Source organism: Phyllostomus hastatus, unplaced genomic scaffold, assembly GCF_019186645.2.
Source record: "Phyllostomus hastatus isolate PE091 unplaced genomic scaffold, TTU_PhHast_1.1 phas_scaffold_93, whole genome shotgun sequence".
Taxonomy (NCBI): Eukaryota; Metazoa; Chordata; class Mammalia; order Chiroptera; family Phyllostomidae; genus Phyllostomus; species Phyllostomus hastatus.
In genome coordinates, this window is record NW_025334042.1 from 10432106 (window position 1) to 10459552 (window position 27447).

Here is a 27447-nt window from a genome sequence, read left to right on the forward strand (position 1 = left end):
CTTGCGGCAGTCACGAACACGCACGCTTGTGCGCACGTTCCCTGAGAACCCGGAAGTGCGAGGGAGAGCACAGCCACGTGGGTGGAACTGGAGCGCAGCTCGCATGGGGGAGTCTATCCCGCTGGCCGCCCCGGTCCCGGTGGAACAGGCTGTGCTGGAGACATTCTTCTCTCACCTGGGTATCTTCTCTTACGACAAGGCCAAGGACAATGTGGAGAAGGAACGCGAGGCCAACAAGAGCGCGGGGGGCAGCTGGCTGTCGCTGCTGGCGGCCTTGGCCCACCTGGCCGCGGCCGAGAAGGTCTATCACAGCCTCACCTACCTGGGGCAGAAACTAGGTACCTCCGCCCCGCCTCCCCGTGACCCTTGTTGAGGAAGGAAAGGGGATCTATTCCCCGGCTGGCAGTGGCTTGGGTTTCCCGTTTCTGTCACTTCTAGTTGCAAGCTCAACTAGGCACTCCCAGTTCTCCTCCCACAGTTCCCTTCCTTCCCTCGGCTTCCACAAACCCCGCCCACCGGCCTCTTCTGCGGATAGATTGGCGGATGGGGTGGATGCTCTTTGCAGGGCTGTGCCCCAAACTGATGGATGTCTCTGTTTTGCCCACTGCATGGATTTGGTGCCGTAAATGAGAAGTTAAGCAAACTTTATGTCCTCGCTCTTCTAACCAGTAACACTGCGGCCAGAGAAACAAAACTTGGCAATACAATCTAGTTAGAGTTAATGAACACAACTGTGTGGCCTCTTGAAAGGTTAGGGACCTGAGAGTTACAGATGTAGTCCTATCCCCTCTTCCTAGGCCGTTAATAAATATTTAACGAATGAAGAAGTAAATGAATACGGGACAGGAGAGGCAAGAAATATGCCTGGCACTACTAGCAAGAGGGAACTTACAGGTAAAACAGTACACTCTTATCATCCCATGATAAATCTTGTCCTTGAAAATAAAATGCAACAGTAGATTCAATTGATTTTTCACTGGTAGAAACAGTCTAAGTAGATCAGAAGGAAATAATATATGTGAAAGCCAAGGGCTATATGCATACAAGGTATTACTGCTTATAATTATCAATAATAAATATGGATCCCAGATCTTTTACAGTTGTTTACCGTAAGTACTTTGGTCTATTTTAAATCCTTAATTGTCGGAGGCACAGATTCTGGTGTGAATGAAGGACACAAGTATACGCTATAGAATAGTGTAAAATTGAGTGCAGATCACATTTTGATTCTTCTTCACTGCCAGTTCCTTATATTGCCTGAAGGTGACCATGTGTGTATATCTACCTTTCAGTAAACATTCAAGGGGCAAAGCTTTCTGAGATCTAAACTTCTGCCTTAGCCATTCAAATAAGTTGTTACTTAGTATGTTGATTTACTGGCAAAAACTGATCAGATAGTTTTCACTTTGTGCATTTTTTCTTTCCCTTTTTACAGTGTCATGTCTCACAAATTTGCCATTGCTGTTGCAGTGTTATTTTCCTTTCTATAGATTGGCAAATGGTGTATGTGCTGTTGTGTGAGTAACAGAACCCAAACCAAAATACCTGCTTTTGAATTGTCAGATTGTGTTGTATCCATAATTTATAAAAAAGCTGTACATGCATTACAATTTACATATATATGTAAATGGGGAGGATTCTGATTGTAAAATTGAAGGTGGGTAATTTTCTGGCAGTTTTAGTTTTTATTTATTTTTATTTATTTTTAAATTATATTTTGTTGATTATGCTATTACAGTTGTCCTGATGTTTCCCACTTTGCCCACCTCCACACAGCACCCTCCACTACCTCAGGCTATTGTTCCACCACTGTTCATGTCCATAGGTCATGCATATAAGTTCTTTGGCTACTCCATTTCCTATCCTGTATGTTACATCCCATGACTGTTATGTAACTACCTATTTGTACTTCCTAATCCCCTCACCTCTTCACCCATTCTCCCCAACACCCCTCCCATCTGGCAATAATCAAAATATCCTCCTTATCCATGGTTGTGTCTCTGTTATTCTTACTTGCTTAGTTTGCTTTTCACATTTAATTGTTGGTACATTTGTATGTTTTTGCTAGTTTATTCTTCATTGTTTTGATCTTCTTTTTCTTAAATAAGTCCCTTTAACATTTAACAGTTCTTCATCACACCATTATTATGTTAATAACATAATATTAAAATATTATAACATAAATTACATAACATAACATAAATTATTAACATAATAAGGTGTAGTGATGAAGAACTCCTTAGTATTTTTTGTCTGGGAAGCTCTTTATCTGTCCTTCAATTCTAAACAATAGCTTTGCTGGGTAGAGCAGTCTTGGCTGTAGTTCCCTGCTTTTCATGACTTGGAATATTTCTTGCCAATTCCTTGTAGTCTGCAGAGTTTCTTTAGAAAACTTAGATGATTGTCTTATGCGAACTCCTCTGTAGGTAATTAACTTCTTTTCTCTTGCTGCTTTTAAGATTCTTTCTTTATCGTTAACCTTTGGCATATTAATTATGATGTGTCTTTGAGTGGGCCTCTTTGCATTCATCTTGTTTGGGATTCTCTGTGCTTCCTGGACTTGCATGTCTATTTCCTTCATCAAATTAGGGAAGTTTTCTTTCATTATTTTTTTAAATAGATTTCCAATTTTTTGCTCTTTCTCTTCTTCTGGCACCCCTATGATGCAAATGTTGGACCTCTTAAAGTTGTCCCAGAGGCTGCTTAATACTATCCTCATTTTTTTTGGATTCTTTCTATTCTTGTTCTGATTGCTTGTTTTTTGCTTCTTTACGTTCCAAATCATTGATTTGATTCTTAGCTTCATCCATTCTACAGTTGTTTCTCTGTAAATTGTTTTTTATTTCCATTAGTGTATCCTTGGTTTCTGACTGGATCTTTTTTATGCTGCTGAGGTCCTCTCTAGGTTTCTCGAGCATTGTTACAACCAGTGTTTTGAACTCTGCACCTGAGAGATTGCTTATCTCCCTTTTGTTTAGCTCTGTTTCTGGAGTTTTAATCTGTTCTTGCATTTGATCCATGTTTCTTTGTTTCCTCATTTTGGCAGCCTCTCTGTGTTTGTTTCTATGTATTAGGTAGAGCTGCTTTGACTCCATGTCTTGGTAGGGTGGCTTAATGTAGTAGGTGTCCTATAGGGTCCAGTGGCACAGCCTCTCCTGTCACCCAAGCTGGGCCTTACATGTGGGCTGAGTACACCCACCTCTTGCAGTTGAGCCTTGGTTGCTCTTGGCAGATCAACGGGAGGGATTTCCCAAGCCAATCAGCTGCAAGGACTGGCCGTGACCACTGACCACCACTTCGACCCTCCATAGAGGGTCCTCTGTGCAGGGGCAGGGTGGTGGTGCTCTGATGTGGTCTGTGCTGGGGTTTACTAGGTGGTGCAGGCTAAAGTCAGCCCCTACCTGTGTTTTGCCTTGGGCACTCTGCTTGAGCTATAAAGCAATGTGAGATGGCTGCTACTTGTCCTGGGCTTGGAAATTCCCAGGCAAAGCCAAGCTATGAATCTAAGCTAGCTGCTGCTAGTGCCAGGCCTGGGGCTCACTGAGGCCAGCTGTTGCTTATTTGATAGGATTTAGGGGAGTTGTAAAGCAGGAGCCAAGACCAGCCATTCATATGGAAAAGCAGCTTGGGTGGGCCCATAAGTTGGGTTGGGTAGAGTCTCTGGGGATCTCTAAGGCAGTTCAAACAGTGTTTGCTAGGTTGAGTCTCGGGTATTGCAGCAGCTTGCCAGCTCTGTGGGTGGAGGGTTTATAAAAGAGCCAATGGCCTCTCCTTGCCTTGATGGCAGACCACTGTAGTTTATACCACTGGTACCTTTCAAGCTGCTACCCCAATGCTGGAACTCAGAGGGAGTGAGTCTGAGTAGGTAAGTCTCTGTGTGGGTTCTTTAAGAGGAACTGTTTTGGGCTCTAGCAGTTTCTTCCACTGACTCAATCTCTGCTGGTTTTTGCAGCCAGAAGTTAATGGGGACTTATTTTCTTGGCACTGGAACCCTGGACTGGGGCACCTGGTATGGGGCTGGGACTCCTTGCTCCTGAGGTATCCCCCCTGAACTTTTATCCACCACACGTAGGTGTGGGACTAGCCTGTTCTATGTCTGCACCTCTCCTACCAGTCTGGATGGATGTAGTTTCTTTAATTCTGTAGTTCTCAGACTTCATTCAACTTGATTTTATAGTTGTCTATCTTACATTGAACTCAATTTCTGAGGGTTCTGAGTGATGTTTTTTTCTGTGTTTTAGTTGTAATGTTGACGTGGTTGTGCAAAGAGTTGAGCCATGCCTGCCTATGCTGCCATCTTGACTGGAAGTTAGTTTTTGTTGTTTTTAGAGTCTCGTTCCTCATGAAGTGTGGTGATTGATCTCAGGCCATGATTCTTAACTTTTTTTTTTAGCTTATCTATGATAATTTAATTAACCTGTCGATTTAACTCTCTGAAACAATATATATGTAATACAATTTTGTATGTACTCTGAGAGGATTCATTTGGATTTCCTAAAGTATATTTATGGACCCCTGTTAAAAAAAATTTGGAACTTCTGGCCAAGATGAGGTGGAGGTATATACACTTTGCCTCACTGCACAACCAAAAGAAGGACAACAACAAATTTGAAAGCAAAATTTATCCAGAACTGCCAGAAAATCAAACTGTATGGAAGTCTGACAACCAAGGAGGTAAAGAAGAAACATTCATCCAGACCGGTAGGAGGGGTGGAGACAAGCTGCTGGGGTGGAGAGGATTCACAGCAAGGCAGCAGCTAGAGGACTGGAGCGGCAATCCCACATTTGTGTGCAGATATACTAAGAGGAACAACTGGGGAATGAGACAGACTGAGCAACCCAGGGTTTCAGCACCGGGAAATAAAACCTCAAAACCTCTGACTGAAAAACCCCTGGGGGTTGCAGCAGCAGGAGAAATTCCCAGCCTCACAGGAGAGTTTGTTGGAGAGACCCACAGGGTCCTAGAATGTACAAAAACCCACCCAACTGGGAGTCAGCCCCAGAAGGGCCAATTTGCTTGTGGTTAGCGGGGGAAGTTACTGAAAGCCAGCCAGGAGCTGAGGAAGTGGCAAATTGTTCCTTCTTGGATCCCTCCCCACATACAGCAAGGTGGGTAGCCCCACCCTGGGGAATACCTGAGGTTTTGCCCCTTATTATGTAACAGACATGCCAAGACCCCCCTGCCCCGTGCCAAAAAAAATGGCCCAAATGAAAGAACAGATCAAAGCTCCAGAAAAAATAACTAAGCGGTGAAGAGATAGCCAGCCTATCAGGTGTAGAGTTCAAAACACTGGTAATCAGGATGCTCACAGAAATGGTTGAGTATGGTTGAAAAATACATGGAAAAAATGAAGGCTATGAAAAGTGGAAGAAAGGAAAATGTTCTGGGAACAAACAGTGAACGGAAGGAAACCAGGACTCAAATCAACAGTTTGGGGCAGAAGGAAGAAATAAACATTCAACTGAAATAGAATGAAGAAAGAAGAATTCAAAAAAAATGAGACGCTTAGGAATCTCCAGGATGACTTTGAATGTTCCAACATCCAAATCATAGGGCTACCAGAAGGAAAAAAACAAGAGAATGAAAACTTACTTGAACAAATAATGAAGAAAAACTTCCCCACTCTGGCAAAGGAAATTAACTTCCAGGAAGCCCAGAGAGTCCCAAAGAAATTGGACCCAAAGAGGAACACACCAAGACACACCATTATTAAGTTACCCAAGATTAATGATAAGGAGATAATCTTAAAAACTGCAAAAGGAGACTTACCTACGAAGGATTTCCCATAACACTGTCAACTGATTTCTCAAAAGAAACCTTGCAGGCAAGAAGGGGCTGGAAAGAACTATTCAAAGTCATGAAAGACAAGGACCTACATCCAAGATTACTCTATCCAGCAAAGCTATCATTTAGCATAGAAGGGCAGATAATGTGATTCCCAGATAAAGTAAAATTAAAGGAGTTCATCATCATCAAGCCATTATTAAATGAAATGTTAAAGATACTTATCTAAGGAAAAGATGAAAATTATGAACAGTAAAGTGACAATAAACTCACAACTATCAACAACTGAACCTAAAAACAACAAAAACAAACTAAACAGCTAGAACAGGAACAGATTTACAGAAATAGAGATCACATGGAGAAATGTAGGTGATTGTGTATTAATATAGAAGGAAATGATTCTCTGCCATTTGACCCTTTTTGATTGTTGAAAAGGATGTATTTGGCCCTGGCAGGGTAGCTTTGTTGTTTGGGCATTGTCCTGTGCACCAAAAGTTTGTGGGTTCAGTTCCTGACCAGGGCACATTCCTGGATTGTGGGTGCAAGGGCATATGTGGGAGGCAACCGATTGATGTTTCTTTCTCACATCAGTATTTCTTTCTCTTTAAACACACAGATCAGTAAAAACATGCCCTCTGGTGAGGATTAAAAAGAAAGAAAAAGAAAAGGATGTACAATATTTGGCTTTATATTTTACTGATTTCCTTTGAAAACCCTGAGTTACAGCAGCAGTTATTTATAATTGCTTGTTGCTCTTAATGACTCACAATGTGCTGCTTATTATGTTAAAACCTATTTTGTCAACTTTGTCAAGAGTACTAAGTTTTCCTTTTTTCCCCTGAGATCCCAGTAGTCTGTGTTCTTGTGTAAGGGAGAGATAATGTGTGTTTTCCATTTTGTGGTTTGAAAGATAAGATTAAAAGTTGGCTTAAAAGATAAGATTCAAAGGAAAGTGCAACTCTACAGCAGAAATAAAATTTTCTGATTTACCAGGAATAACAACAGTGTTTCATAATCAGGTGTTCTCACTTGTTTTAAATATATTTATGTGGAAGTAGGACTTTTTATATCTAGGTTAATTATTCTCTGAAATGAGTCTGAATCCTCATTAAAGTGCGGTGGGGGAGAGTTGGTGCATGGGTAAGGAAATCAAACACAGGTCCCTTGCTACACTAATGAGTTGTATCAGGCATGGTTTAACTTACTCTTCAGTGAACTTATCAACTGCAAAATATTTAAATCTCAGTCACGGAAGTCATAGAATATGGTAGATGAAAACTCACTGAGCTCAGGAGGTTCAGATCCTTTCCTTTTGGGTGCTGGGAGGTGTTTTGTGCTTCTGGTTTCTCTTCTTTACCTGTCATGTGCTTATGTTATTTGCTTTCCAGGGGGCCAGTCTTTCTTCAGCAGGAAGGATTCCATTCGAACCATATATACTTCCCTGCATAATGAGCTGAAGAAAGTGGTGACTGGCCGTGGTGCCCTGGGTGGGAGCGCTCATGTGGAAGAACTCCTTTCCCACCTGTCAGAGCAGCTTTGCTTCTTCGTTCAGGCTAGGATGGAGATTGCAGACTTCTATGAGAAGATGTACACCCTCAGCACCCAGAAGTTTATCAGTGCTGAAGAGCTCGTTGGCCTTTTGGACACCATCCTCAAGAAATACAGCTCCAGGTCAGTGTAGGTGAGGAGGGAGGGAGGGGAGGAGGGATAGGATGTGGCGGTCTCTGAATCCCACACAGACCCTACGCTTTCACCATACTTTTATGAAAATTTGCAATGAAAAAACAAAGGAGAATAGCCGTGTTAGATTTTGTTCACATGAATTAATCAACAGGAATACATTAGGCACCTTTATTGGGCTTAGTTAACCCCATCCTAAATAGATACTTCTCTAAGCAATAGCGAAAGACCAATAGTGAAATAACCCTTTAAGAGATGTATTATAACTGATTTTGGTGTTTATGAAAGAGTTCATACAACAACAAGAGTATTGTATATAAAATAATGTGACTTTTTAACAAACCACTATTCAACTAAATGCCCCTTCAAAGTAATCACCTTGTTGAATAATCCACTTACTCCTCTTATGTACCAGTTACCTACACATGTTCGAAGCTCCTGTATAATTGCTTTTGGTGCCTATGGCCTCATTTTGGCTCCTTTAAAAAATTTTATTTATTCATTTTTAGAGAAAGGGAAATGGAAGGGAGAAAGAGGGAAACATCAATGTGTTGTTGCCTCTTGCACGACCCCCACCGGTGGCCTGGCCTGCAACCTGGGCATGTGCCCTGACTGGGAATTGAACTGGCAACACTTTGTTTCATAGGCTGGCACTCAATCCACTGAGCCACACCAGCCAGGGCTTGGCTTTGTTTTAAATTTCATCATAGTGGAGGTAGGTATCAGTGCTTCTGAGCAGGTCATATTTAAGGGTTTTTGTTTTTTTTTTTTGATGGTCAGAAAATTATTTGTATCCAATTTAATTTTTTTAAAGAAAGATATTGATTGACTAAAAAACTTGTATTTGAAGAAAACTGCTACTTACAAATAAATGAGACTAATTATAAGGTATTTCTCACTGCCTGATCCTAAAGGCGATACCAAAGGAATTTAAGAAGTGTTGTGAACATCACTGATGTGAATAACCCAGTTTTATTTTTGGTTCTATGGAGCCTGGCCTGCTGTCTTGCACTTAGTAGGTGCTGAGTACTTTTGTGATGGACTAAGTGGAAAGTGATTACTTTGAAGGATACCACTCTTTTGGATATATGAGTTCATACATGTTTGCTTAAAACAGAAAGGTAGATATGTTAACTTACATTCCCAAATGAAGGATAATACTCATCTGACCAATGGACTGGGGAAAGGAGGCAAAGTGGTGGGGAGATTAAGAGGCTTCATGGAGTAGGTAGAATTGGAGATGACTTTTAAGGGCAGGTAGGGTCTGGAAGACAAAGGTAGGAAAAAAGGGAGCAGATGCTTTAAGACAAGAAGGTGATTTCAGAACACTTAAAGGCTTCAGAGGTTCGGTACCTGCTGGGCTCTCTTCCTGAAATACTCTTGTGTGGCTATCTACTCATCATTTAAGCCTCAGTTCAAATGTCAGGGAAGCCTTCTCTTTTTATCTTACCCTTTGTCACTATTCTGTTCCCTGATTTATTTTCTTCACATTCCTTATTGCAATCTGAAATTACTGTTATTTGCTCAGGGTGTTTTTTCTCACAACTAGAATGTGAATTCCATGGCACATAGTGGGTGCCCAATAGCTATTTATCAAATAAAAAAGTGAGTAATTGGTAAATAGCATGGAACCATGAAAGGTTTTTGCCTCCTGGAGTGTTGTGTTCTCATCTTTATCCTGGACTGATTACTAAGGCACTGGTATGGGGGATGGGATGGGATGGGATGATAAGGGGAGAGCGGTTGTAGGAGGGAAGGTTAGCTTAGTAGGCCAGCGCAGTAATCTGATCAGCATAGTAGGGCCTCATGGTTGCACAACAGTGGGAAAGAGATGAGGACAAGACAAGTCTGTAAGTCTTGGCAACAGGTGGTGGGAGCAATGAGAAGTTTCTGTCCAAAGTGATTCAGAGGTTTTGCACCTCCAATGATACAGTCATTTACAGGATTGAGAAGTCAAGAGGGACTGGCTTAGGAGGAAGGCAGTAAGCAAAATTTGGAGCAAGTTGAGCTTAAATTGCTAGCAGAATTTTAAAGAGATTCAGTAGGCTGTTGGGAATGGGCATGTAAAGTTCACATGAAAAGGCAGAAACAGAGAAGACAATTGGAGGTTATCTGTATAGAGGACTAAACATTGTTTTTTGCTTTCAAAACTAACATCAGCGTTTCTGTAGTCACAGCAGCGATTGATTTTTAAGCTCTTGGGAAAAGGGGAAGTATTTATATAGAGCTGTTTTGAAGAAAACTAGCACATGTTGAGCAATTACTGTGTGCCAGGCACTGGGTAAGACCCTGTATATGATATCTGCTTTGAAGTATAGGTGCAGATAGTTTTCCTTCTGTGGAGTCTCAGAGAAGTTAAGCATGCTCCAGAGTCATGCAACTTATGTTTGAACCCACTTCTCCATGACCACAGAGCTCATATTCTGTATGCATTATTGCTGTGTCAAATAGTGAGATGATTTTGATCCAGTCCAGATAAATGCTTTATCTATTGATAATTTTGCAAGTCAATAAATAAGATCAATTTTATTTATTGAATAAATAATAAGACAAAGTAAGATTATGAAGTAATAGTCTGTCACAGTAAGATGAAAAACAGTGCAAGCACTTACTATGTTCCTGCAAGGAGTACAAGTTGTGTGCCGCATATAATCATGAAATGTACATATTCTCTCTGAGCACAAGGTAGTTTGGTTAATATATTATTATATGCTTCTTTTATAAAGTATTCTCCTAAATTTTTTATTTTGAAATTTTCTTTATCCTCACCCAAGGACATGCTTATTGATTTTAGAGAGGGGAAGGCAAAGGGAGAGAGAAGACAAGAAGCACCAATTGGCTGCCTCTTGCACATGACCCGACTGGGGAACAACCCACAACTCAGGCATGTGCCCTGACCGGGAATCAAACCCATGACTTTCGGTTTATGGAATGATGCTCCAACCAACTGAACCACACCAGCCAGGGCTATTTTGAAATTCTGAATCCCACAGGAAAGTTGCAAAAATAGTATAACGTACATAGAGTTATAATATGACCAGTAATTCCACTGCTGGGTATATGCCCAAAGAAAAATACAAAATGAAAACATATGTCTACACATGAAAATTTTGATGTGAATGTTCATAGCAGCATTACAGATAGTAGTCAAAAGGTGGAAACAACCCAAATGTCCATCAACTGATGGATGAATGGATAAATAAATGTGGTATACTCATACAGCAGGGTATTGTTTGGCAAATAAAAGGAATGAAGTAATGAAATATGCTACAACATGGATGAACCTTGTAAAATTGTGCTACACGAAGGAAGCTAGTCATAAAAGATCACATATTGTATTATTCTGTTTATATGAAATATCCAGAATAGGCAAAGTCATAGACCCACAAAGTAGATTACAAGTTTATAGACACAGAAAATAGTTGCCAGGGGTTGGAGGGTGGGAAGGGACAATGGGGAGTGACTGTTAATGCGCATTTGGGGGTCATGAGACTGTTCTAAAATTAGAAAGTGGTGATGGTTATACAACTCTGAATTTATTAAAACCATTGAATTTTATACTTTTTAAAAGTGTATGTTGCATATTTGAATTAAATACTAGTAACACTGTTACTGAAAAGAATTGTACAGTGAACACATATCCTTTACCTAGATTCACTATTATTAAAATTTTGCCACACTTGCTTTATCTCTCTTTATAAGATTTTATTTTCCTGAGTTTTTGGAAGTCAAATGGAAGCATAATGACACTTCACTTCTAAATACTCAGGTTGTACCTTCTAAGAACCATACAAAACTATAATATAGTTTCCACACAGAAAGTTGAACACTGGTTTTTACCATCATCTAATATATAGTCCATATTCAGATTTCCTCAATTGTCCCAAAAATGTCCTCTATAGTTGTTGTTTTCATTGTCCTATATTTCTCATCTTATATATGAGGTCTGTCTAGAAGGTATCCAGCCATGTAATATGAAAAATAGAGACATTTATTGAAGAAGATACAATACAAGAAACAGTGGAGTGTTTCTTGTAATGAAAACTTGGGATGACACTTCATTCCAAGTAGGCACCTTTGGTCCTCACACAGTTCTCCCAATCACCATCAGCTCCTGATCCTATTTTCCTGAATCTCATGGACAGTCTGAAATCCCTTCCCTTTCAAAGGTGATTTTAGTTTTGGGAAAAGCCAGAAGTTATAACGTGCCAAATCTGGGCTGCAGGGGGCTGAGTCACGTGGGTGATTTGATGTTTCACCAAAAACTCTCTGCACGAGATGTGATGCATGAGCTGGCATGTTGTTGTGATGAAGCTGCCAATCACCAGTTGCTCATAGCTGGGGCCTTCTGAATTTGAATAGTTTCTTCAGAGGAATATTCAAGTTTAAGACAAAATTTGATGCAGATTTGTTGCTTCACTTGCTCAGTTGTTTCAAATGCGACAGCCACACAGTACACATGCTCACTCAACAGTATCTGCTGCCCCCACTAACTAGTGCAGTGAAGTCGTTATTGTCCACTCATGTGCATTTACTTCATTCTCCTCTGTTGCCAGGTTACATCAATGTTGTGTAAACCATTCTTGTTATATTAACAATGGCTGGACTTTTTATGGACAAAAAGATCTTATATTTTAAATTTTCTTTTTATTTATTTTCAGTAGATGGTACAATAAAATGACTCAAAGTTTATAAAGTACAAAAACAATGTATAGTGAAAAGTCTGGCTGCTGCCCCTGTCCTGTAGCTACTTAAGTCGCTTCCTATGAAGAAGCAGTGAATGTTAGCAAGTTCTTCCTGTTATGCCCAAGAGATATATACTCATATATACATTTTCTTTTTTAAACAAATATTACATGTGTACAAGTTTTCTGTTAATAAATATATTTCATTCTCAAATATGATTAGTATATATATTTTTTAATGAAGTAATTGTTTGAAAAACAAAAACTAAAGTACAATTGGGGACATGATTCTCAAGGGGAAGGGATCTCATGTGGTGACTGCTAAATGCTAATGTGAAAGTGGTTTGCTCAAACATCTTGGAAACTTGAGGAAATACTCATACTTGGGCCCTTCCTCTTTTTCCCTAGAGGATAAAATTTAGTGATTCTGGATTGGGTGCTCAGATATTTGTATGTTTTAAAAAGTTTCCTGTGAAGACTTCTGGCCAAGGTGGAGGCATAGGTAGATTCACTTTGCTTCCACACACAACCAAAAGAAGGACAACAGCAAATTTAAAAATATCTAACCAGAACTGTCATAAAACCGAACTGTATGGAAGTCTGACAACCAAGGAGTTAAAGAAGAAACATTCATCCAGACTGATAGGAGGGGCAAAGACAGGCAGCTGGAGCAGAGAGGACATGTGGCAAGGTGACAGACTAGGCAAGCGAGGCAGCAGCTGGTGGACTGAGCAGTCCCAATTTGTGTGCAGATAAGCCAGGAGAAACAACTGGGGAGCAAGATAGACTGCACAACTCAGGGTTCCAGTGTGGACAACTAAAGCCTCAAAACCTGTTGCTGTAAAAACTTGTGGTGGTTGCAGTGGTGGGAGAGTTCATTGGAGAGAACCACAGGGTCCTAGAACATACACGAGCCCACCTATCCAGGAATCAGCACCAGAAGGACCCAATTTGCTTCTGAGTAGTGGAGGAAATGACTAAAAGTGGAGTGAGAGCCAAGCAAGTGGCATTGTTCCCTCTCTGACTCCTCCCCCCACATACAGCACCATAACACTACCACATGGGTTGCCCCGCCTTGGTGAGTATCTAAGGCTCCATCCTTACAATGTAACAGGTGTGCTAAGACAAAGAACTAGGGCCTAAATGAAAGAACAGATCAAAACTCCAGAAAAAGAACTAAGTAATGAGGGGATAGCCACACTATCAGATGCAGAGTTCAAAACACTGGTAATCAGGATGCTCACAGAAATGATTGAGTACAGGTGCAAAATGGAGGAAAAAGTGAATAGCCTTCCTTTTGCAGAGTGAAATAAAAATATACAGAGAACTAACAGTGAAGGGAAGGAAACTGGGGCTCAAGTCAACAATTTGGAACAGAAGGAATAAATACATATTCAAGTGGAACAGAATGAAGAAATAAGAATTCAAAAAAAATGAGGAGAGGCTTAGGAACCTCTGGGACAACTTTAAACGTTCCAAAATCTGAATTATACGAGAGCCAGAAGGAGAAGAGGAAGAGCAAGAATTCAAAACTTATTAGAAAAAGTAATGAAAGAAAACTTCCTCAACCTGGTGAAGGAAATAGACTTCAGGAAGTCCAGGAAGCTCTGAGAGTCCCAAAGAAATTGTATCCAAGGATGAACACACCAAGACACATCATGATTACTTACCAAAGATTAAGATAAGGAGAGAATCTTAAAAGCAGCAAGAGAAAAGGAGAGAGTTACCTGCAAAGGAGTTCCCATAAGACTATCAGCTGATTTCTCAAAAGAAACCTTACAGGCAAGAAGGGGCTGGAAAGAAGTATTCAAAGTCATAAAAGGCAAGGACCTACATCCAAGATTATTCTATCCAGCAAAGCTATCATTTAGAATGGAAAGGCAGATAAAGTGCTTCCCAGATAAAGTAAAATTAGAGGAGTTCATTATCATCAAGCCATTATTAAATGAATTGTTAAAGGTACTTATCTAAGAAAAAGAGGATCAAAATTATGAACGGTAAAATAACAAACTCACATCTGTCAATACCTGAACCTAAAAAACAAAAATGAACTAAGCAAACAACTAGAACAGGAACAGAATCACAGAAATGGAGATCATATAGAGGGTTATCAGCAGGTGGGGGTGTGTGGAATGGGGGAAAAGGCACAGGAAATAAGAAGCATAATTGGTAGGTACAGAATAGATGGGGGGAGGTTAAGAACGGTATGTGAAATGGAGAAGTCAAATAACATGTATAACCCATGGACATGAACTAATGGGAGGGGGATGCTGGTGGGAGAGAGGGTTCAGAGTGGAGGAGGATAAAAGGGAAAAATAACATGGGACAACTGTAATAGCAAAATCAATAAAATATTAAAAAAAAAGTCCCCTGTGATCATGATACATACTCTGCATGAAAAATCATAAAAATAAGAGAAAGATGCCAATGCTAGGATACACTGAGTATTCAGTCTTACAGATATGTGTACGTGAGTGTGTGTGTGTGTGTGTGTGTGTGTGTACATATGTGTGTCTCCTAGGAATGATTACTATGATGTAACTTTTTCATTTTTTTATTAGATTGGTGATTTGTCTGTTATCTTGGAGCCTTTGAAATATCCCACTTCCCAGAGGCTTGAGAGTATCTATTATTTCTTGCAATGCTTAGATTGCATTTTTGAAACTCTTTGGGCAGTACTTGGCTGTGCCCGTCAGCCTTTGGGCTGGATGCTGATGGAGTCTGATGGAGCTGGATTGCAGAACCACATACAGTCAAGGGGGTTTGCATTCACAGTATCCATCTTCTGTTCCTGCTTCCTTTCTCTAATCATTTGGGAATCACTGATCACAGATACATCCTAGCCTGAAAATGGTCTGAATTAGAGGCTGTGGGTTAATTTGAACAACATAAATTCCTTACTTAAGAAATTCTGAAAAGTTGATAATCTGTATAATATATTTATTTTCTTTGGGAAGTGGGATTATTTTTGGTATAAATGAACATGATTCTCCCTTTGCCAGAGTAACTTCCTTTTTTCTATAGATTTTTTAATTTGGCATCTGTGCTACACCAAACACATTTCTTTCTTTGTCCTGATGTTCTGGAGAAATAATTCATATTTTGGAATTCTATTGTATTGAATGAGTTAATCCCTTTCCCAAAGGACCCAATTTATCTTTCAGGGAAAGCTTATTTGCCACAATATGTCTGATCCATGTCAAAATACTTGTAAGAAATTGTGTGAATCATCTTTTAAACCATGGAATGCTTTACTATTAAAAAATTAATGAGCATGATATATAGCATGGAGTCTAAACCTCAGCCCTGATTTGAGATGCAGATCTTGTGTGAGTTATTGTGATGTCCAGTCTCCTTTCAGAGATGAATGGAAAGCATGCTTGGTTTTTTTTCTCTGCAAGCCAGTTGTATTCAGAATAGAATGGCGTTGAAGGCTTCCTCTTTTGGTAAACTTATTACATTATTATACAAATACAAATTCTTGTTTAAGAACCACAGTCATTTATGATGCTGCATTTCAAGTTGAATAATTAACATTACTCACATAAGAGGTTTTGTGTGCCTTCTTGAAGAAAAAACATGAATTTAGTTTATTTAGAACCAGAGGCTCCACTATTCTTTGAATACTCCTCAGGAGGGGTAGAACTGTTTGTTTTTTTTTTTCCAAGGAAGCATCAGTGAGCAGTTTTTTTGAGTTGGTAGAATTTGTTTTGACTTTATTTGTACTGTTTTATACAGTGAGCGTAAAAGAAAATTCTGGCTAATCTTTTTGTTTTGTGGTTAAAACAAAACTGGAAGATAGATTTAATGCAAATTAATACTTACTCTCCTAAATCAAGAATATAATTTTAGCAAATGATGCTTTAAAGAAGTCAGCAATTACATATGTATTCTAAACAGCTTTTTAAAATCCCTCTGGTATGGGAATGATACACCGTTCTGTGAGTTTTATTCTTTAATCATAATTTTATAGCTAGAATTTAAAGAACATTTTTTTTTTAGTTACATTTGTTTGCATTTCTGATCTGGATGCTTCAGATGACAGAATTCTCACCAAAGGCAGAACTATGATATATTTAGGCTTTATGCCTTTTTTCCTTTAGAAAAAGATTTGTGATTATTAGGCTGTTAATGAAACAGTTGTGTGTATAGTTCAACAGGGTTAATTGTCGCTCACTGAAAATTTCATAAGCAAAACCTACAATAGCACATTTTCTGTGAGGTGCATTCTACTTAAGGCACCACATGTCAAATCTTAACAGTGCAGACTTAAGGCCTTTTGTGATCTTCCCCTGGCCTATCTTTTCAAATCCATCTTTAGGTCAATGAAATGCCTCAAATTGCAGCCAAACTCTTAGTAAAAAGGAAGAAGACTCAGAGAAATCTTTGAGGATTTTAAGCAGAAGCCACAAAACAGTCCATAATCGTATATGTTCCTTATTTCCTACCTTGGTTCGTATTATTTATTTTGCTTAGAATGCCGTTGAATTTGTGGAGGAGGAAAAATGTCTTTTTTCTCTACCCTTATGAGTTCTCAACTGGGGTCCTTTTGACAAAAGACAGATTAACAGGAGAAAAGCGTATGAAGGTATTTAATATAAATTTTATGTGACAGCAAAGCCTGCGTAAGAAATGAAGACTTGAAGCCATTAACTGTGTTTTTATGCTTGATAATGAAGACTGGAGAGTCAAGGAAAAATGTGCTAGGATGAAAAAGGGGGTGAGCTAAGTGTAGTCAACTGAGGGACACAGCAAGGTCTGTTCGTTCAGAGTTTTCTCTGTGTGCCTTTGTCTTTGGAGATACGACGCCCTTTCCTCAGGATTTGGGGATAGTGCCTTTCACTTGAGGGTTTTATGACCCAATTCAGGGGAGGGTCAGAAAGTCCTTCCTGCACATGTAGTTCCCCAGATTCCTTTAGCTTAAAATATTCAGTATCGAAAATACTAAAGATTTTGCTTACCGTGGTTCAGTCATCAATGTATTTATTTTTAAGTATATTTTCTTGATTATGCTATTACAGTTTTCCCAATTTCTCCCCTTTTATCCTCCTTACACCCTTCACCCTCCAACCCTCTAGCATTCCCCACCTTAATTCGTGTCCATGGGTTATATATATAAGTTCTTTGAGTTCTCTGTTTCCTATACCATTTTTGACCTCTTCCCATCTATGTTATACCTACCAATTATGCTTCTTCTCCCCTGTATCTTTCCCCCCTATTCCTCCCTTCCCCCTCCCCACTAAAATCCCTCCATGTGATGTCCATTTCTCTGATTCTGTTCCTGTTCTAGTTGTTTGCTTAGTTTTTGTGTTCATCGTTTGTTTTCTTTTAGGTTCATTTGTTGATAGTTGTGAGTTTGTTGTCATTTTACTGTTCATAATCTTGATCTTCTTTTTCTTAGATAAGTCCCTTTAACATTTCATATAATAAGGGCTTGGTGATGATGAACTCCTTTAACTTGATCTTATCTGGGAAGCACTTTATCTGCCCTTCCATTCTAAATGAAAGTTTGCTGGATAGAGTAATCTTGGATGTGGGTCCTTGCCTTTCTTGACTTCAAATATTGCCTGTAAGGTTTCATTTGAGAAATCAGCTGATAGTCTAATGGGAACTCCTTTGTAGGTAACTCTCTCCTTTCCCTTGGCTTCTTTTAGGATTCTCTCTATATCTTTAATCTTGGGTAACTTAATGATAATGTGCCTTGGTGTGTTCCTCCTTGGGTTCAACTTCTTTGGGACTCTCTGGGCTTCCTGGGCTTCCTGGAAGTCTACTTCCTTTGCCAGATTGGGAAAGTTTTCCTTCATTATTTGTTCACATAAGTTTTCAATTTCTTGCTACTGTTCTTCTTCTCCTGGCACCCCTATAATTCGAATATTGGAATGTTTCAGGCTGTCCCAGAGATTTCTTAGCCCCTCTTCATTTTTTTGAATTCTTGTTTTTTCATTCTGTTCCTGTTGGATGTTTATTTCTTCCTTTTGTTCCAAATCATTGCTCTGAGTCCTGGTTTCCTGACTGTCACTGTTGGTTCCCTGAATATTTTGCTTTATTTCATTTTGGATATTTTTCATTTATTTTTTCATTTTTTAACCAATCTCAATCAGTTTTGTGGTCATTTTGATTACCAGGGCTTTAAATTCTCCATCAGATAGGTTGGCTATCTCCTCATTGCTTAGCTGTCTTTCTGAAGCTTTGCTCTGTTCTTTCATTTGGGCCATATTTCTTTGTCTCAGCGTACCAGTCTAGTTTTTTCTGTTTGTTTCTTTAATTCCTTGGTTGTCAAAGTTCCATGCAGTTTGATTTTCTGGCACTTCTGGTTGTTTATTGATTTTAGATTGGTTGTTATCCTCCTTTCGGTTGTGCAAGGAAATGAAGGGTTTCTACTTACACCTCCATCTTGGCCAGAACATCAGTCATCAATTTAAATGGAGGCTGCAGGCAAGAAATCAAAGCACAGCTGAGGCTAGTAGGGCAGCAGTGGGAGAACTGGGAAAAGATCATCGAGAGCAAAGATGTGTCATTAGAGACCCAGGCTAAGATCCACACCTTCACATTCCCAATAACTATGTACGGATGTAAAAGTTGGACAGTGAAGAAGGCTGAAAGGAAAAATATTGATTCACTTGAAATATGGTGTTGGAGGAAAGATCTATGGATACCCTGGGCCATCCCTGGACTTAAATTCTCCATCGGATTAGAAAGACTTAGTAATCTTAGAAAGACTAAGTAGATCCTAGAACAAATTAAGCCTGGAACATCACTGGAAGCAAAAATGAAAAAACTGAAGCTGTCCTATTTCAGGCACATCATGAGAAGGCAGCAGTCTTTGGAAAAGACAGTAATGCTGAGGAAAATAGAAGGCAGCAGGAAGAGAGGAAGACCAATTGCAAGATGGACTGACTCTGTAAAAGAGGCCGTAGGCATACACCTACAGGAGCAGAGCTGTTGAGTATAGGACATGGTGGACATCACTCTTCATAGGGTCACTGGGAATCAGCTGACTCAACGACATCTACCTCTTTTAGAGTAGCAAGTTCTGAATTCTATCACATTGTCCTATCATGTATCATTTAGCTATTACCACAATCATTCTGTATAACCACCAACCCAAAATTCACACTTACAGGCTTGCAGGTCTGTTTTGAGTGTTGCTTACCTGGGCTAATCTTATCTGGGTAGCTTAACACTGTTGGTTTCACTAGGCTTGGCTTATTACTGTGAGCTTTGGGCTTATTCTGCCCCACAAGTGCTCATTCTGAGCCCAAGGTTAGAGGGAAAGCAGCTATTCAGTGGCCATGGCCAAAGTGCAAAAGACCAAGCCCAGCCAGGCTCATTTTAAGCTTTGCTTGCATCAGATCTGTTGACATCCCTTTGGTCAAAGCAAATCACATGGCCCGGTCCATCCATAGTCCAGGGTGGGAAAATATACCACTCCTCAGGTGGGAGCAGCTCCAGAGATGTTGCGCGTGGGTCACCGGCCAGCAGTGACCACGGAACGCTGCGGATGGCTCGCCGAAACACACGCGAGAAAAAACAACACATGCACAGAGACAAACTAGTTTCTGTGGGGAAGTAGGGACGAAATGGCCACCCCCCCTAGTGGGGAGCGCGCTGCTTTACCGTCCATACCTGCTCTTATTAGGCTCATGCTGCATAATAATTCAGGTAAAGTACAGTACTCATTAGGGGAAGTAAGGAACTATAGAAAACAAAGAACTCTGCCGGTCTATTGAGTTGGGGGGTCAAAGAGCTGTAAGACTGAGGAACAAACTAACTTCCTCCTAAGACCCTTCTCATTCAACTGAGAGCATTCTAAACAAAGAAGGTTTCACAGTAATTTACATGTTCTTTCTTAGGCCTGATCACCCCGGGAAATCCGCACTTCTCAGTACCGAGCTGTACCACCCTGTCATTGTTTCAGGCTTAGGTGGAGCAAGGGAACTAAGTAACCAAGAGATAAGGAGATTTTCTTCCAGACGCTGAGAACTCAGGCTATGTCAAAGCCAAGGAGTGAGGGTCCATCACCCCCTTTTGCTGCAGCCCCCCCAAGTCCTTCTTTGGGGGGGCCTCCCAAAGTGATCGTGCCTGGCTTAGGTCGTTCCCCCGTGGGGAATCTTACCCGTCTTTGGCTAACCGACCAAGCTTTTTGGGATTCAGTTATGAATAAAGCAGCAGAAGCAGCATTCCTGCCAGGAAGATAAGCTTTTGTCTCCTTGCTGGCTTACAGTTCCAAGGGTGTTCCCTTAGCCTTAGCTAGGCGGGGGTTTCAGCCTCTGATACCAGTCAGGGCGGTTCCCAACACAGAGACACGTGGCAAAGGGTGTTGAATCAGGGGTGATTATCAGTTGGGACCAGAAATGTAAGCCTTCATCTTCACATAGCTAAATCCTACCTCCGCACACCCTCCCCTTTTAAAAAACTGATCCTATGTGCTCCTTAAGCTTTATGGCTCAGTTCAAATACTCTCCTCTATGGCTTGCATAGTAGGAATTGCTCCTTCTTTTAAACTGTTATTTGATTTTACCTGTCGTTAGAGATGTGTTACTTTCTATTTGTTTCCATGATAAATACCTCCCTCTAGCATGGGAGGTCTTACAGGGCAAACTTTTGGCTAATTCATCTTTACAGTGCATTCGTATCTAAAAACAAGTAAACTAAATAGTTTTAAAAGAGGATATTACGGATATTTTTATTGTGGTAAAATTTACATAGCATAAAATTTACTCTTTTAACCATTTTTAAAGGTACAGTTTTGTGGTACTTTAGAACATTCACATTGTTGTTACAGATTTATTTTTAATTGGGCTTCTGATTTCTCACATGGGACCTGCATACTTCTTTTGGAAGCAACTCTTTTCATAGGGATTTATAAAGGAAGGAGTATGTTTGTATATGTGCACTCTTGCTTTTTATTTTTGTTTATTTATTTTGCCTTTTTAAAAAGCAGATGTTCTCTGTAAATACTTGTCAATTCATTCTGTATCCAGACTCATTCAAGCATGTCGCCATAGCTGAAGTGTATATATTTGGGTTACAGCAATTTAACAGATCCCCCTATAGTGTGAGTTGTGAATAGAATGGGTATGAGGCACACAGTGGAGTGGAAATGATACATCATAATACTGATCTCAAAGTCTTGGCAGAGTAATTTTAACATGTATTTTTAGCTTTACTTAAGAATGAAAAATAGCGGTGACATTCACTTTCATCCCCACATTTAGCATGTAAGCACATTTAGTATATATTGTTGGAAGAGCTTGTTCAGAATTCTGTACAAGCTCTGAAGGTTCGTACAGAGAATTCATGTTCTTTCAAGGAGAACGTTGGGTATAAATGATGATTTCCAACTGGAAATAGAAAAATAACTTAGAATGTTGTTATTAGTGGTAGAATTATATCCAATCACATGCCATTTTCTGTTATTAACAGTTTTACTGTGTTTACACCGCCTGATATCCATGGCTATAGAATATTGTGATACTTAATGCTCATTATGTGTTAAGGGGTCTCAGCCTTTGGGCCAAGGGAGTAGGAGCATTTCTTACAGTTCAAAGATTTTGAGACATGCTATTGTGTGTGTGTGTCAGAATTTCTAAATGTTTATTCAGAAGCATGTCATGTTTGAATAGCCCAAATTACTTAATTAAGCATATGCGCTAGAGGATTTGAGGTCTGTTTTATTTTTCTGATTCTTTGAGTAGGTTACTACGCTAGCCCCTCCACCCAGTTTTTAGTAATAGAAAAAAGCAGTCTGTTGTTGTCATCATGTAAATAATACATCCTGTTGATCATGTGATAATCAGTTCCTATCTTATGTCTAACCTAGCTCATTGAGGAAAGAAATAAAGTGGGAGTATGGGCTCCCTTCATCATAATCCCTTTAATTAGTGTTTAAATACATTTGTAAGATATACTAGGTATATCATAATATATACTAGATATACTTGTGACATTTTTTCCTAACTGTTAAATTTATAACTAGCATTTTCCCTTTCCCTGGGGCCCCAAACTGAGCTGTATGAGAAGCTTTTGTCCTTGACAGTGAAGCAATCACATTACATGGGCTCAGGACTGTAAATCATCTCCTGTGTTGTCTGAGGCATAAGATACACTCAGGAAACACTGGATCCTGCCCACACCTTTGAAATGGGGTCACTTACTGACATGATAGTGTACACAGACAACCCTAAAGATTCCACCAAGAAACTACTAGAACTGATAAATGGATTCAGTAAAGTAGCAGGATACAAAATTAACATTCAGAAATCAGTTGCATTTTTATATGCCAATAATGAACTATCAGAAAGGGAAATTATGAATTGGGCTCGCTTGCTAAGATGATTCCTGCAGCTGTTACAGAGGCTTTGGATCTTTATGGGAAAGTGTAAGGGCTTGATGCAGGCTCCTTGAGAAGGAGGGTGCTCCTGACTAGGCAGACACTGAACTTCCCTGGGCATTTCTCAGAAGAAAAGACTGAGCAAGAAAGCTGTGAGTGCTCCAGACAAGAGAGGAACCTCCTCAGCCGTTCCTCCCCCGTTGTTACAGAATTTCATTTAGATCGTAAGCAACAGGCAGAACCAATGAGGCAGAAACTAGGATTTAAATCTTAGCACAGTTAGCACATATACCAAATTTCTACTGTGTGCCAGGTGTTGTAGAGATAAAAGAGTGAAAGAAGCAGACAGGGTTTACTTCCCTTCAGGTAACCAGATGCCCCAGTTTGTCTAGCACATTACATGATTAAGCTACTAAAGAGGAAGATAGGTATTAAGAAACTAGAGGATATAATTGGGGGACCTGACCTACTCTGGGGGTAGACAGCCTAGAGAAGACAGTTCCAAGGAGGTGACTCTGAAGAGGAGACTTGAAGCATCAGAAAGAAGTATTGATGAAAAGGGGCCAGGCTCTCACAAAGACCTCAGGGTCTTTGCACTTAGCCCTCCTCCCCTCTGCCCAGGAGGGAGGGCACTCTCACATCCTGTCCCCTGTCCCCTCGGTATTGTTGTTAGTGAAGTAGAACATGTTATACAAAAGCAGGTAGCAATTCTGTGTCATACAGTTAACTTAGTGAGTAGTAGTAATCCAACTAAAAATATACATATTATTAAGTATCAAAAATATGTTGTACATAGTAAGAGTAAATAATAAGTTAAAGCATTTATTTGTGTGTATGTGCTAAGTCACAATATAAAGTGTACCTCTAACTGTAGATCATGGTCAAAAAATTTTTAAAATATTTTGTCTGGAACAAGTACAAGTGAGATCACACTACTATCCTGACCTTCTTTGCATTTCTAATTACTTAATGTCTAGAGAAAGTGAGAAGAACAGGAATGTGGCTCAAGCTAAGAAGGGACCAGATTATTCAAGCCTTTTTAAGGATTTTAGATTCTGCCGTAAGATAAATGGAAAATGAATTGTTAAATTTTTTTTTGTTTAGCTACTATTTTATTTGTAACTGTGATTAAATGTAAAGAGAATTTGGGAAGTGGGATTGAATAAGGGCTTTCTGGTAAATGTTCTATTCCTTTAATAAACATTTTTTGTTATATACTGTGTTTCAGTTATAGGTTTTACTCTATTCCTAAATGACAAGTAGTTTTAATAATACCTTATATAGTTACTGTAAATATCAAATAAGTTTAGTGTGTTATGTGCACACTCAAGTGACCTTTTCATTACTTGTGCATCTTTAGGAACACACCCTGAAAAGATGCCTTGAGTCACACACTTACCAGAATAAATAAAGTGAGTTAAGAAAGAATTATAGGTAGTTTCCATGTATTTGAAAAGAAGGTGGCCTCTACTCTCATTTTTTTTTAAACATCAGACTATTTCCATCGGAGAATATGGTACTGACATAATTCTGAAATGGTAAAGTTATGTCAAAATGAATTTTAAATAAGTCAACATGGAATCCTTCCATTTTTCCTTCCCCTGCCTCCAAATGTAATATTATTTGTCTAACCACATTTTTTTGAGGGTGGAAAATGTCAACATAGAGTGATATTTCCACTTACATTCTGTGAATTTCCCTCCCCCCCCTCAGATTTCACCACCCAATCCTCAGTCCTTTGGAAAGCAGTTTCCAGCTGGAAGTGGATGTCCTGAGTCACCTCCTGAAGGCCCAGGCTCAGGTGTCAGAGTGGAAGTTCCTGCCGTCGCTGGTTAACTTGCACAGCGCACACACCAAGCTGCAGACCTGGGGCCAGATCTTCGAAAAGCAGCGGGAGACCAAGAAACATCTGTTCGGAGGGCAGTCTCAGAAGGCTGTTCAGCCCCCACACCTTTTCCTTTGGCTGATGAAACTCAAAAACATGCTTCTCGCCAAATTTAGCTTTTACTTTCATGAGGCTCTGAGCCGACAAACGACTGCTTCAGAAATGAAAACGTTGACTGCCAAAGCCAACCCGGACCTGTTTGGAAAGATTTCCAGCTTCATCAGGAAATACGATGCTGCCAACGTGTCCTTAATCTTTGATAACCGAGGGTCTGAGAGCTTCCAGGGTCACGGCTATCACCACCCCCATTCTTACCGAGAGGCTCCTAAGGGTGTGGACCAGTATCCAGCTGTGGTGTCCCTGCCCAGCGACAGGCCCGTCATGCACTGGCCCAATGTCATCATGATCATGACAGACCGCGCGGCCGACCTGAACGGCTTGGAGAAAGTGGTTCACTTCTACGATGACAAAGTCCAGAGCACCTACTTCCTAACCCGCCCAGAGCCACACTTCACCATCGTTGTCATCTTCGAGTCAAAGAAATCCGAAAGGGACTCCCACTTTATTTCCTTCCTCAATGAGCTCTCACTTGCCCTTAAGAACCCCAAAATTTTTGCAAGTTTGAAACCTGGATCCAAAGGTTAGCAGGTTATTTGTGCGAAAGGCTTTCAAGATAAGAACTTGTGTTCTTAATTGCTCTAGTTATCTATGGTCGTCTGTGATTAGAGTTTCAATCCATTCATGCTTCTTTCAGACCTAAATTAAAGACAGATCATCCCTAATTATGTCACATGTTTTATATACAGTTAAGGCCAATTGAAGAAAGTATCCAGAGAGTGATCTAGGAAGTGGTCATGACTACCGTGTATCTCCATGAGATAGCAAAGTACTCCCTGTATTTTCTTCTGTTTTCCTGTATTTCATGTAGACTGAGTATTTATTGGCCTTTAATATTTCTTTCCAGGTATTTTATATTCTAAATATTGTATTCTAGTGTCATTCCAAATGCCCTTTCTCTTCCCCTCCTACCTGGAGGAGTAATTGGGATAAGAGGTTAAATGGCCTTTATAGAATTAAGAACTGTGTGTTTCCTATCTTGTAAACTAGCCAATTAACATGAAGCTATGTTTTATGATTTTGATCTATAAATGAATATTTTTGATGCCAAAATTAAAGTCTTGGTGAGAAATTTCTACCAGTTATTAAAGTTGGAGGTAAATCAGAGTAGTAGGATAACATTAGGTTTTAACAGTTCAGAAGCCCTTGTGGCAACTTTAATAGCCATGGGTTCTTTGGGGTGATCTGCACACCTAACTGCATTTGGTTTTGTCCTTATATATGTTTGAATTCTTCACACTTTTCAAGTCAGCATAAGCTGATATGTGTGATTCTTTACTCTTCAGCATGTTATCTGCTTGGCTTTCTGTTTATCACCTGTCTGCTGAAGTGTATGTTCACGTTTGGCTCCACCCCTGGTTGTGTTTAGGCTGAAACAGCATGCAGTCTTGGTTTCTCAGCCGCTCTTAGACATTCCTGCGACTTAGCCTACTTTTATAAAAATCAAAATGGAATCACTGCACTGGCTAAAAATCAATTGCGCATTCAAAAGACCTCTTCATAGTTGAGTCATCACCTTAAGTGCATCTGAACCTGAGATTCATATCTGTCTCCTCCAAATATTTTTAGAAGTAGTGCTACACCTTAACACGTGCTGCCTCGCCCCTTTCCTTCAGTGGATGTTCTTGAGGAAGAAGGCATAATGTGGAGACCTGCACTTCTACCTTATTGATTCAGAATAAAAATAAGCCACAAAGAGTAACTGAGTTGTTATTGGATAGTTCCTTCAAAGCTTGTGTGTGGTATAATAGTCCAGTCAGTCCTGTTTCTCAGGAGTGCACAGAGCCGCCGTGTCACTAGGCGACGGCAACAGACACGCCGGGAACATCGGCGGAGACCTCCGGGAACATCGGCGGAGACCGGAGGAGCCCTCCCTCGAGTTCTGGGGGCGGGGCTTTCCCGCCTCACTCTGGGTTACCTGGTGGAAGAGCCCACTGGCCTATTTTCTGGGGAGAACACATGTTTTGTTTTTCTTTTTCCTTTTTTTTTAAGTCATATGATTTGTAAAAAGCCGGTTTGCTTTAACTAGAAAGTAGTGATTTATACCTGCATTTTATTCACTCAGATGCTATAAAAATCTGAACAGATTGTACAACTTTGACGTTACATAAAACATTGAAAACAATTGGAACTGAAAAGTTAAATCATTTTTCCTCCTTTGTGTGTTTTGCTAAGCTGAAACATATTCATTGGTGTGCATGTATTTTTTTTGTCCTAGATAAAACCACCATTAGCCTTAATGATATGGTCTCTCATGTACCTGAAAGAAAATAATGTGAAGAGTGTAAATAAAACATATATATAATACTTAAATAATTACTCCTCGCCTAGAACATATTTGAATTGTGTATTTATTTTTAAACATATTTTGGTTCAAGCCAAGAAACAGTCCTTTTACTCTGAGATTTGTTGCCTAAATTCAGTATTGAAGTGACCTGTAAAGTCTATGTTTTGCTAATTGGAAGAGTAAATCTGCATATTTTCCATAGATTGTTTATTTTGAAATTTGTTTCTAAACCACAACCTGATCAATTTTCAAGGATGACTGAGAGTGTGTTCCGTCAGCACCGCGTTTACTGGTGAGCCCGTCAAGGAGGCCTCTGGTCAGGACGCTCGCCACTGTCCTCTCTCAGGTCCTGCTGTACTATGGCATCCGACGATGTCTTTTTAGGGAGTGTGTGAAAACAGAGCCTAATTTGTAACTGAGGAGACAAAATCCCTTATATAATCACTTTGTACATTTGGACATACTGGAAAAAACTTACTTTCAAGAAAGAAGATAGCTGGCACTTCACTGCGCTCCCATTAGATTCACTCAGGTGACCTTTAAAATCCTATGTCTACCCTTTGATCTAGCAGCAAAATCGCAGTTTTCTTTCTTTGCAAGTCGGCCTCTGAACTAGACTTCCCTATCTGTAACATGGGGGTAAGGAAGTGTGGGCTCTTTTTCCAAGAATGTATG

At 39.9% G+C, this 27447-nt stretch overlaps 1 protein-coding gene across 2 annotated transcripts; it reads left to right on the forward strand.

Moving 5' to 3' along the window:
- The first annotated feature begins 40 nt into the window (after positions 1-40).
- KICS2 (KICSTOR subunit 2) lies at positions 41-27447 on the forward strand. Of its 2 annotated transcripts, none has more exons than XM_045829932.1 (3): positions 41-338; positions 7174-7456; positions 24197-27447. In XM_045829932.1, the coding sequence occupies exons 1-3, from the start codon at positions 104-106 to the stop codon at positions 25011-25013; spliced, it is 1335 nt and encodes a 444-aa protein (XP_045685888.1). In that variant the 5' UTR covers positions 41-103; the 3' UTR covers positions 25014-27447. The 2 variants fall into 2 exon arrangements, with proteins under 2 accessions (XP_045685888.1, XP_045685889.1); XM_045829933.1 differs by lacking the exon at positions 41-338 and adding an exon at positions 349-894.